At 53.8% G+C, this 12,180-nt stretch overlaps 1 protein-coding gene across 7 annotated transcripts in view; it reads right to left on the reverse strand.

Moving 5' to 3' along the window:
- Nucleotides 1-322: 322 nt before the first annotated feature.
- Nucleotides 323-12,180, reverse strand: part of AGPAT4 (1-acylglycerol-3-phosphate O-acyltransferase 4) — a 136,236-nt gene continuing 124,378 nt past the window's right edge. For all 7 annotated transcript variants that reach the window (XR_015133420.1, XR_015133419.1, XM_086318609.1 and 4 more), the window contains exons 6-9: nt 10,093-10,195; nt 9,261-9,336; nt 2,366-2,564; nt 323-585 (exon numbers count right to left, since the gene is read on the reverse strand). Coding sequence is in view for 5 of the 7 variants with exons in the window: in XM_086318609.1 (XP_086174735.1) it covers nt 491-585; nt 2,366-2,564; nt 9,261-9,336; nt 10,093-10,195 (473 nt within the window). In the remaining 2 variants the exon portion in view is untranslated. The remainder of the gene's footprint in view (nt 586-2,365; nt 2,565-9,260; nt 9,337-10,092; nt 10,196-12,180) is intronic.

A 12,180-nucleotide genomic window follows, 5' to 3' on the forward strand; every position in this document is an offset into this window, starting at 1 on the left:
GGGCAGCGCTGTGTGCACACACCAGAGAGAAGCCCAACAGTTTAATTTTTGTTTGTTTTTTTGGAGGCATAATTTAGTCATCTTACCAAAGTGTCTTTCACTCTGTAGTGAGCCAGGGTTAACAGAAAACTCAGCACCAAAGGATGGCAGGGAACCCCCCACCCTCCGAGGTCCCCATTTCTGCCCTCCCCCCGCACCTCAGATACCCTCGCAATGATCCCACTCAGCATACCTCATTCTCACGTATGTTCTTAACACACACATACACGCACTCACACAGACTCACACATGGAAAGAACGAGACCCGAAGCCCACTAAAGCGTGCTGGGGGAAAGATTTAAGTACATCCTCCTCCCCACCTGACGCTGAGACCGCAGCCCCTGCCTCCCCAGCAGGGGCTCCCCTAGCTTCATCACTGGGTCCCGCCCAGGGTGATGGCGGCGTCCACCAGTCCCCCCAAGGTCCCCTTCAGGTGGTGACACATCCCGGGTCAGTCGCTATGTTTCTGCTTGCTGTCCATGTTGCCGTAGGCAGAGCCCTTGTCAATTTCCGTGACGCCTATCATCCATCGGACCCCCATGGAAGCTGCGGAAACAGGAAGGGCAAGTCAGAGGCCTGTGGGGACTCCGGTGGGCCCTGCCTGACGGAATAAAGTGGGGGAGCTCTGTGAACCTCAAGCCTCAGCTGAGAGCTGGGTGGTCTGGGGTGCTTTTCACCATCCCTGCCTCACAGCTGCCCTTGAGCATGGGGCCAGGGTTCTAACTGGCCTGAGAGACGTTAGAACAGAGCCAGGCTGTTCTGTGTGGTGAGTTTCAGTCCTTGGACAGTGGAGGTGAGCGGAATGTGCTAAGCTGTATCTCCCGGTGCCCCTCCCTAGGACAAACGGTTCTTCGGTGAATACGGTGCAGCAGCTTACAGGCACCCTTCAGCAAAGCATAAGGAAGCGCGTTCCTGGACAAATAGCTATTTTAGTTTCCAGCCTGTCTCAACACAGCTTCTTGTGCGAGTTTCAGAGCAGCAGACAAGCCGCGTCCCTGCCTGCCTTTTCTCCGACACCGGGATTTGGCCCAAAGAGATAAGAAGTGTAGGATGTACGCAAGAGCCCAGTTTAACCACCAAGAGGCTAAAAAACAGGATACGGAGGCAGGAGCTGTGGTTTACACGCTCCCTCCAGAGAGGACAGACGTGGTGAGCTCCTTGGGTGCGGGGACCACATCTACCTCAATCCCCTTGATGAGCCCGGCACCCATCACAGCCTGACTGCACAGTCTGCAGTAGGCGTGAAAAAGTGGATGGAGGAGGAGTGGCCGAAACCTCCCAAGTCGCGATGCATGAGTTTCCAGAGCCTCAGCATCCTGTCTGTGAACTATCAGACCAGGGACCCGATGAGGACAGGGGTCCACCCAGCCCACGAGGCTCATGGAGCCCGTGGGTCCATTATAACGGGCTGCCTTCAGCCTGGGGCCAGCTCCGAACATCAGCCCCCTACCCCAGTATTAGAACTTTGTGCTGCGGAGTTGATGGCGTTGTGGAGCGAACCTGACTCCAGAGGTGAAAAGGCTTTGTGAGAGGACCAAGGAACAGTGATTCAGGGAAGTGGGAGGCAAGATGAGGGCTCAAGGGTGCTGAGGTCTGGGGAGAGAGTAGTCGGTTCCTCAAAAGCTGGAGGCGCCCTGTGTCTCCAGCCGTCACCTGCGGGGAGCCCCAGCCTCTTCCAGAGGGCGCTGCCTTCCTGCTGCTGCTGTGCAAGGCGGGACCCATCCCCTCCGGTGGGGCCTGGAGACCACAGCTCACCCCGACCCCATCCCACCCCCACCCCCCGCCCCCGGACACACGGCCAGCCAGACCCGGCCTGTGTACACAGACCCGGCCTGTGTAGCGGGAACTGGCTGCCCCCGCCATCAAAAAGCAGCAGTATCCAGGGAAGCGTGGGCCGTGGAGAAACGGCAGTCCTCTGAAACGACGCCCGTAGTGATGAGCCAAAGGACTGAGCTGACCATCTCCACGCGGCAGCCAGCCAAGGAGAAGCACCCATGCTGACTTCCCCCTAAAAGGTCCTGACCTGCTCTGAATGGCAAAGAGCCTCTGTCGCCTCCTGCTGGGACCCAGGAAATGGTTTTATTGCAGGTGAGGAGGAAGCGATTGTGACACAAGCCCTCTGCAGAGGCCAGGAGCTCGTCCCTGGAGGGGCTGGCTCCCTGTGTGCACAGGGCCCCGTGCATGCACCAGGAGGGGGCAAGGCAGTCCTCCAACCCCGGGATTCAGGACTCTGATCGGGGTGCTCCCCTCTTCCAGGGCCTCGTCCTCCCCTGCCCCCAGAGGCTCCCACCCGGCCCCAGCCCTGGCCCCGGCAGCCCGGACTCACCCACAAAGAAGACGAGAACAAAGCTGGCAAGCGTCAGGGAGGAGCCGCTGCTGACCATGTTGACGACGAAGCGAAAGAAGGGGTAGAGGAGCATCGAGGCCCAGAAGAGCCAGTTAACAAGCGTCCAGGGCCGCCGCGGGGGCACCACGGGCGTCTCGGGGAAGGTGCCCGTGCGGGAGTACTCCTCCTGGAAGGCGTCCTGTGGGCACAGGGCTGCTGATTGCCGGCCACCCCAACCCAGGCCCACTGGGTCCCACCCTCCCCAGCCCAGGCAAGACCACGGGAGTCTCCCCAGCTCAACCCAAATACCCTAACAGTATCCCAGGGCCGACAGGGCGCTCGCCCAACAAAGCGCATCAGTGGTCCAGACGGCCGGCTCACCCATTATGGCCCAGTTCTCCAGGCAGTTGAGTTTTCTGGAGAAATGAGCGTCCATGCACCCGAACCCTCTACCTTAAGTGCTGAATTTTGATGCTAAACCAAAATTAAGTGCTAAGCTTTTATCCACTTGAGAAAGAGATGTCTAAAGTTGGCCATACTCGTCTTCTTCCCCAACCAAGATGTACTGGACGATGCCATGTTCCGAATGAATCCTCAGATGGGCCGCTTTGGAAGGAGAGCCTCTGGCCCTTCTTGGGCAGTTCAGGGGCTCTGCATGGCGGCTCCCGCCCGCCCCCCCAAACTCCTGCCCCTCCTCAACTTCCCTCCTGGGTCTCCTGGAGGGTGGGGGCAAGTCAGGAGGGTCTCAAGAAAAGCACATGATCAAGCAATTGTAAATAGACTGGACCGTGTGTGGAGTGTCCCACCCTCAAGAGGTAAAGGAGGGCTTCTCCGGTGGCACAGCGGATAGGGGCCTCCCTGCCAATGCATGAATTTGACCCCCGGCCTGGGAAGATGCCACAGGCCACTGAGCAACCAAGCCGTGTGCAGCCACTCTTGAAGCCTGTGCGCCCTAAGGCCCCTGCCTCACAGGAGAAGCCCACGCATCACAATAAAGAGCAGCTCTCTGGCTTGCGGCAGGAGAGGCCGTGTGCAGTAGCACAGCAAGGCAGACCCAGCACCAACGAACAAAGGAGGTGAGGGAGCCACAGCCAGTCCGCTAAGCGGAGGACTTCCTTGGAAGTGACAGTGACGTGTGGATGCCCCACAGGATGGTACCTAACTTGCCAGGGCCTCTGGTTCCACTTCTTGCCAGAATTGGGTGGTTTTTCTCATCGCGGTGAAGCCTGGTAACAAGGCTGCAGTGGGCTGGAAGTCTGCGCCTGTCTCCCTGAATTCCATGCTGAAACCTTAACCCCAAGATGAAGGTATGAGAAGGAGGGGCCTTGCAGGGTGTTACAGGTCATGAGAGTGGAGTCCCCGTGAATGCGATTATGAAAGAGACCCCCAGAGAGCCGTCTCGCCCCTCAACCGTAAGGACGCAGCAACGTGGACGACGGCTAGGACCAGAGTCCGCCCACGCGGGCACCCTCATCCTGAACTCAACATCCAACCTCCAGAACTGTGGGGAAGAAGTTTCTGCTGTTTACAAGCCACCCAGCCTCTGGCACTTTGTTTTAGAGGCCTGCCTGGACTAAGACAGGAAATGGTACTTCTGTGCCTTAAAAAAGAAAAGCAAAAGCTTTACTGGGGTACATTTACATATCATAAAATTCACCCTTTTAAAAAATGGGTGAGTTTCCTTTTCTCGAATTTTTTCCTTCAATAGCCTTGATCGTGCTTTTCTATTGTAATAATGTTGGGCTTCCCTGGTGGCAGTAACGGTAAAGAACCCGCCTGCCCAGGCAGGAGATGTAAGAGTACTGGGTAAGATCCCTGGGTTGGGAAGATCCCCTGGAGAAGGGCATGGCAACCCACTCTTGCCTGGAGAATCCCATGGACACAGGAGCCTGGCAGGGCACAGTCCATGGGGTGGCAGAGTCGGACACGACTGAGCACCTTAGCATGCACTGTGATGTCACAGTGGGGAACCGGGGATGCCTTTTCCTTCTCATTTCCACTAAGACACCTGCTAAGCCAGGATTTTTTCCTGTGTACCTCTAACAAGAGGAGAAGGCACTCCCTTTCTTAGGAGTCAGCAAGATTCAGAATTCATATTGAGAGTTTTTTCCTCTGGTTCAATTAGAAAACCAAACCTCACCCAAGACCCCACTGTTCCCGTGTCCCTGTGACTCCCGCCAGCCTCCCGGGCTGTGTCCCTGTGACCATGTCAGGTAAGACGCGGATGCCTGGCTCGGGGCCAGATGTCAGCTCCGCAGCCCTCTCTGGGCTGTGTTATTTCTTTTGTAATAAAGTCCACCCAGCAGGGAGGAGACGGTTAATGGTGCCTCCATTTTTGGTCTCCGCGTCTTACCATCCTCTGGCACATTATACACCGGAAGTGGGAGCTGATTCCTAGAAAGAAACATCAACCCCAAAGTCTGTAGGAGCAGGAGAGCCTGCTGGCGGAGGACAAGGGCCCCAAGGCTACACTGAGAGCAGCTGCCACCAACGCACGGGCCAGGAGGGCATGGAGGCTGGGCGCCCACGTACAGTTGGACTAAGCGGGCCTTGCCAGCGTTCACTCGGCAAAAGAAATTTTCTCTTATGACCCTGGGGTAGAAAGGGAGGAAAAGGGGAGGAAAAAGAAAGTGGGACGCAGAGGGCTGGGGGGTGGGCGGGGGGAGGCTTCTGGGAACAGCTCCCCCAGGCGCCAGCCAGGGCTCAGGCCGGGGAAAGTGGCGTTTGCAGAGGACGGTGCTGTGGGGCCAGGCCTGCCACCCTTCTGAGGAGTGACGCCCTCTGTGACAGTGGAACACCCAGCGGCAGCTTGAAAACCACGTAATTCCAGTTCCCGAAGGCCAGTGCTCCAGACAAAGCCCCTCCCGCCGGCTCCCTGCCCTGTGCCCCCAGCTCTGCACCGACTCAGACTGCCCTTAGCCTCGGGGACCCGGGGAACACCCACAGAGCCCCTCACAGCGTTGCCTCCTTCGCCCGTGCCTTAATTGGCACAGCTGTTGTTTAGTCGCTCAGTCGTGTCCGACTCTCTGCATCCCCAGAGACTCTAGCCCACTGGTCTCCTCTGTCCATGGGATCTCCCAGGCAAGAATACTGGAGTGGGTAGCTATTCCCTTCTCTAGGGGATCTTCCTAGACCCAGGGATCGAATCCATGGCTCCTGCATTGCAGGCAAATTCTTTACCACTGAACCACCCGGGAAGCACCATGAATGGCAAACTGCTAATCCTTTCCACAAACTTCAAACTATAACCCAGAGAAGCACTTTCAATTAGAGATGAAAAGTTACAAACCACACAAATGAGAAACCCTGAAGGCTCTGGGGAGCGAAGGGTCTAGCATCACGGGTAAATGGTGGCATTCACTTGGGAGCCAGCCGTGGGTTGCCAAGGAGAGTAGTCCAGGGTGGTCAATGCTTCTCAAAGTTGGTGCCACCCCCAACCCCCAGCCGGGGTGGGGTGTCCCAAATGCTGACATGTAATACATGTACATTTTCTAACTGTGAGATCTGTCCCACTTAAAGGATGGCCCTGTTCGCACAGCTGATACCTTCCTGTTTTAGAGAATGCTGAAATGGCAGAAGCAGCTTCCTCTTTATTGGCGTCCCTGCTGGAACAAAGTGTTGGCCCAGAGTCCGTGGCTGCCCGCCCCCTTCGTTTTTTGTTAAGTCTGAGAGCTGCACCCCTAAAACCCCAAGCCTGGAGTCAACAGAATTGTCTTTTGACACCGTCCACTGGAAACGTGAGGGTAAAAAGAAGTCCCCACCCCTTGGCCCCACGTGGTGGGTCACCGAGATTTTAAGCATGTCAAGCCCCAGACCCACGCAGGCTCCTGAGAAAACGAGGCTGACACGGAAACCACAGAAGTTCGATCATGTTTCCTCGTGGAGGCACCGCTGACCACCTTCTCTCACTGGTCAGTGGTTGGCCCTCAAGGGAAAAGGGCAGCCTCAAAGGTCTGCTCACCGCCCCGGAGACGGGCTGCAGTCCCAGGCCTTTGTGGGGGCAGGCCCCAGCCCCCCAGCCTCTGGCTTTGATGAATGAGCTGGAAGATGCCTGTTGTTCCCTTGTCTTCTGGACCTTACTTTCCTCATCACGAGCTTGAGAGCTCTGACCTAGATGCTCCTTTTGAGAACTCCTTCCAAACTGACCACCGTCACTTCATGCTAAACAGTTTGGAGGGGGATCCAAGACCGTAAGAAGAAAAGGGGGCCTCTGAGGAAAGCCCGGTGGACTCGCTTTGCACAAAGACAGGCGAACGTCTGTTGCCAGTGGAGAAACACCTGCTTTGCTTCAATGGGGTTTGGAGGCCATGTTTGTAGGTTTGTGTGTGTGGCTCTTTATGAAAGGATTCAGCTCTGAGGCCTTTTCTTAGCACAAATTTCAGGTTTTTTTCTACCACTAAATGACACCGCCCTTATGACAGAAAGTGAAGAACAACTTAAGAGCCTCTTGATGAAAGTGAAAGAGAAGAGTAAAAAAGCTGGCTTAAAGCTGAACATTCAGAAAACTAAGATCATGGCATCTGGTCCCATCACTTCATGGCAAGTAGATGGGGAAACAGTGGCTGACTTTATTTCTGGGGGCTCCAAAATCACTGCAGATGGTGATTGCAGCCATGAAATGAAAAGACACTTACTCTTTGGAAGGAAAGTTATGACCAACCTAGACAGCATATTAAAAAGCAGAGACATTACTTTGCCAACGAAGGTCCGTCTAGCCAAGGCTATGGTTTTTCCTGTGGTCATGTATGAATGTGAGAGTTGGACTGTGAAGAAAGCTGAGCGCCAAAGAATTGATGCTTTTGAACTGTGGTGTTGGAGAACTCTTGAGAGTCCCTTGGACTGCAAGGAGATCCAACCAGTCACTCCTAAAGGAGATCAGTCCTCAGAGTTCATTGGAAGGAATGATGTTGAAGCTGAAACTCCAATACTTTGGCCACCTCATGCGAAGAGCTGACTCATTGGAAAAGACCCTGATGCTGGGAAAGATTGAGGGCAGGAGGAGAAGGGGATGACAGAGGATGAGATGGTTGGATGGCATCACCTACTCGATGGACATGAGTTTGAGTAGACTCTGGGAGTTGGTGATGGACAGGGAGGCCTGGCGTGCTGTGATTCATGAGGTCGCAAAGAGTTGGACACGACTGAGCGACTGAACTGAACTGAAATGACTAAAGCAGAAAACGGCACAAGGAAAATGCTGCCTTGTGCAGGAGACCTGCGGGAAGGGGCTTCTGCTGTCCTGTGTTCCTCTGTCTGGGCCCAGGCCTGGTGCCAGCACGTCGGAAACTCAGCATCTCGCTGCTGACAAGCGTCAGGCAGTGCGTTTCCACCCTCGGGCCCTCAGCCCATCGACATCGCCAACAGCATCCCAGAGACACATGTTTCTGGTTCTCCCTCAAAGCCCCTAAGACCCCGAGGCTGAGGCCCAGGAGTCTGCAATTCCATGCTCTGGGGGCAGGCAAACCAGTCTCTCCTAAGTGTTCGTGAGAGGAGAACAGACAGGTCTGCTGTAAATGCCCCCAAAAGGAGACTAAAGGCGGCTCGGAGAGAGGGTGTCTACAGTCATTGCTGGAAAAGCTCGTCCTTAGGAACACAGACGCGACTTCTAACATGAGAATATAGCGCCAGGATCTGGATTCCAAAAACCGAGCACATTTCTAAGAGCATCTCTTCCATCTGATGGTGGAGATTTGGGAGTCTTTTAGACCGAAATCCTAACACACTCTCAAAGGTAGGATTAAAATGCTTGTTTAGTGAAGCGCAGGCCCCCTTAAAGCTCTGTGTGACCATCTCTTAAGCCGTGGGACGGAAAAAACGTGAACATTAGCCAGCCCGTATTCATAGACTTTGGTGAAAGGAAATCAGAGGCCTATGGAATGTATCTGATTCTAGATAACGAACTGGTTTGGGTTCCAAATGGATGATGGATTCAAAAAGACGTTTTCCTGTGCCTGAAAATGCTTCCCTCACTAGGTGGAGGCTAAACTTCTCCTGCGTTAGAGCGAGCAGTCGGTGCAATAGTGATTAAGTTTCCCTCTGCCCTGTGCATGTCTGTGTGGGGGAAACCACTGAAAGATGAGGCCTTGCTAAGAGGACAGAGAGAGAATGGGGGGATCAGAGATGCTGTCGGGGGCGGGGGGAGGCGGCAGGCTGGACACAGACAGGCGGCCGGGGGCTGGGCAGGGGTGATGGGGTGGGCACGGCACAGTTCAAACCTGGCCCGGCTGAACCTTGTGGGCCTTTGTCCTGCTTATGCTGGTGATGTTTTGGGACCAGACATGCTACCTAACTATGGACTCAGCCATGGCTGCTGTAGAGAACACCCGTACCCTCAAGAATATTCTGCCCTGGGACCAGTGGCAGGAAAATGGACAAGAGCTCCTGGACCCTTTTTTTTTTTTGTCCACTACACCCGTAACATAGTTCCATTCTTTCTCTGAAGCCCACTTTTAAAAGTATTTTGCAAGTTCTTTTCCCTGTTGCCTGAGCTTCCCTGGTGGCTCAGATGGTAAAATCGTCTACTTGCAACGCTGGAGACCCGGGTTTGATCCCTGGGTCGGGAAGATCCCCTGGAGAAGGAAATGGTAACCCACTCCAGTGTTCTTGCCTCGAGAATCCCACGGACGGAGGAACCTCGTAGTCTACAGTCCATGGGGTGGCAAAGAGTCGGACACAACTGAGCAACTTCGCTTTCGCTTTTTCGCTTTTCCCTGTTGCCAAGTAGAGTGTTAGCCCCTACTGACTATTATTATCTGGGGTGGTTGTTATCCGGAGCATGAAGTCTCCCCCACAAGAAAGGTTCAGCCGCCTCTATAAACTCCCAAAGGCCCCAGCACCCACAGCTGCTGCTTGGAAGGGAGCTTTGGACGGCGCAGAGCTGGGCCCCAGCACTGACCTTCTCCTGGTAGAGTTTGTGCAGCCAGGCCGCACACTTGTCCTCCTCCTCCGGAACTTCTTCTAGAGGAATCCGCCTGCAAGGCAGAGAGTGGCTAGCAGAGGGGAGGCCCACGGCAAGTGCCCCGAACACCGGTTCAAACTAACAACGTTCAAACTAACATAACTAAAGGTGTTAGTTCAAACTAACACCTTTCAGCTTCTATTTCGGCAGCCTGGATAGCGTGCAAGTGAGAGGGTAATGCAATTGATCAAAGGAGGGGAAACCCACACCCTCCTTGGACTGGAGAAATTTAGGCCCGATGCAGTCACGGCCCACCAGGGGATGGGCCAGGGCCCATTCAACAACCCAGACCCGTCCAGAAGGATGCCTGCCTCTCCACACTCCCTAGCCTGGACTATAACACATAAGTGAGATGCTGCTAAAGTGGTCTCCATTTGCTTCTAGGTCCCTTTGTAAGTTCTAGAATGCTTGTATCTGTCCATTTCTATGGAGCAGATATATCCTCCAAGAAAAGGGTTCAATAAAATAAACTCTCACACTCAGCTTCAAAAATGACTGTAAAATACTGTCTCTCATTTGTTCAGACCCGAGCTCTTTGATGAGAGAGAGTCAGAGAGTGGCTGGGGAGAAGAGAGTTTTAACCTAATTATTTACAACAGAGCATGAGTCTCTCGATATAAACAGGACTGTGAACACATTCCGTTCAATGCCGACTGCAGACACGAAATTATTGGCACACTCCCCTGGGAGAAGGTCTGTGGGTCATTTGTGACTTATTTGCTTTGGGATGGGCATTCCATTTTCTGGAAAGGAAATGGAGCCGACTTACCTAACGTATAAATCGGCGTGATATTTCTTGCCATTGAGGACTCCCAGCAGTGTTGGGTTTTCATTGTTTCTGAAATTGAGTGTACAGTCATATACAGCTGAAACTATAAAAAATAAAACAGATACAAGGCAGTATATAGCGTGTGAACCCAATTCCGGTTTGTAATATACATACTGGAAAACAAGAATCAAATTGCTGGCTGATTATCTGGGAATGAAGGAACTATGGTTTCTTCTTCACACTTTGCTATATTGTCCAAACACTCTACATTGAACACACATCACGTTCCATCATCATAAAAGCACACTATAACTTGGTAATAGAAAACACTTATTATTGAGGTCATATCAATTTAAAGCAATGCTACAATGACCCATCTAGGTGTGCTACAACAGGTATGTAAACAAATATTAACAGATAAAGCAATCCAAAGAATACTGTCTAAGGAAGTCTCTGAGTCATGGCAATGTAACCATTCTATGGGCATTTTTCCCCTAGAAAAATATGATTGTTATAAAATGAGAATAAGATACTGGAGACTTCCTAAGGAGTTGAAATATGGTGTAGTCAGTTGACACATGGCTGGGAAACAAACAAGATTGTGTGATTTTAATGTCTACCCAATGGTGAGTTAACCTGTCAACATACTGAAACGGGACAACAGAGGGTGAGATGGTTGGATGGCATCACGGACTCAGTGCACGTGTGTCTGAGCAAACTCCAGGCGATGGTGAAGGACAGGGAAGCCTGGCCTGCTGCCGTCCATGGGGTCGTAAAGAGACGGACACGTGGATAAGTGACTGAACGATGAACAACGAATATGGAAGTTATGTCGACACCCACCGCTGCAGCCCCAGGGCCTGGCCCAGGCTTCATGAATGCTTCTTGGATGGGGGAGGACGCCCGAAGGAACAGTGAGGGGAGAGCAGGGTGGAAACACGGAGTGCCAACTGATGGCCCTTCCTACACAGCCAGTAAGATAGGACCGGACAGTGAAGAGAGCAGGAATTTTGCAGTCAGCCTGGGTGTGAGCCCCAGGACCACCTGTTCCCAGCTGTGGGATCTCCTCCTGGACAGTCCACTCGGCCTCCCTGAGCCTCATTCTCCTGGAGAACGGAGGTGACTCAGGACGATGAAAGTCAGCGCCTCCCAAAGGGTCCAGCGCCCTGTGCTCGGTAGACTTTAGCCAGAGCCCTGCACAGCCGCACTACCACCAACAGAGAGAGCAGCTGATGGGCGGGCAGAAAGTCACGTGGTCTGTCTGTTTGCTTCTGATTGGCTGCCCAACCACCACCTGGGGCCACAGCGGGGGGGCTCCGGCAGCTGGACCAGGTCTTAGCCAAGGGCCCTCCCGCTGACCTGAAGGGGTGAGGGCAGGCAGGTCCCCACCTCCCACCCCCAACCCAAGCAAGAAGACCACTCCCCTGTCCTCCCTGGCGGGGAGAAGAGGTCCCCCCGACCCCAGGAAGAGAAAGGCTGGTGGAGAATAACTTTCTCAGTTGAGTACATCGCCCAGCCATTGTAAGCACAGAATGAATGACACAGAAGGAAAATCCTTCAGGCTGCAGAGCCCCAGGGTATGAGGGTTCATGCTGGGTCAAGGGTTTCAAAACACACCTCCTTTCTTCAGGCCGCTCTGACATAGGAGCCTGACGCTTGCCACAGAGGTGGGGGTCCCTTTGATTAATCAAGCATAGGGGACAGCCCCCAGGAGGTCCCCCAGAGAACAGCCTAAATCTGTAGGGTTCCCTCCTTTTCCAGAAAAGAAACCTTAGGTCTTAAAGTGACAGAACCGGGCCAGGCACTAGACGTACCTGCCTGCAGAGCCCAGGAGCACGAGGGTCCGGCCCCGCCCGCCAGGCTGCCTGGGTGTGACCATGGCCCACCGTGTAAGGGTAGAGCCGCTTGGGATAAGTTCCCCCATCCTTCAGCCCCAACTTCCCCATCTGCGAATTGGAAATCAAAACGTGTTTCCTTCTCTGCGTCCAGCGGGCACACACTCCGGTCATGCTGTGTGTGAGATGCTTGTGTTGCTGGGTGTCAGAAGTGCCCCGCCATCACCCATCATCATTATTACTATCCAGGGAA

Source organism: Bos grunniens, chromosome 9, assembly GCF_055505025.1.
Source record: "Bos grunniens cultivar Pamir isolate PY7600 chromosome 9, Bosgru_T2T1.0, whole genome shotgun sequence".
NCBI lineage: Eukaryota > Metazoa > Chordata > Mammalia > Artiodactyla > Bovidae > Bos > Bos grunniens.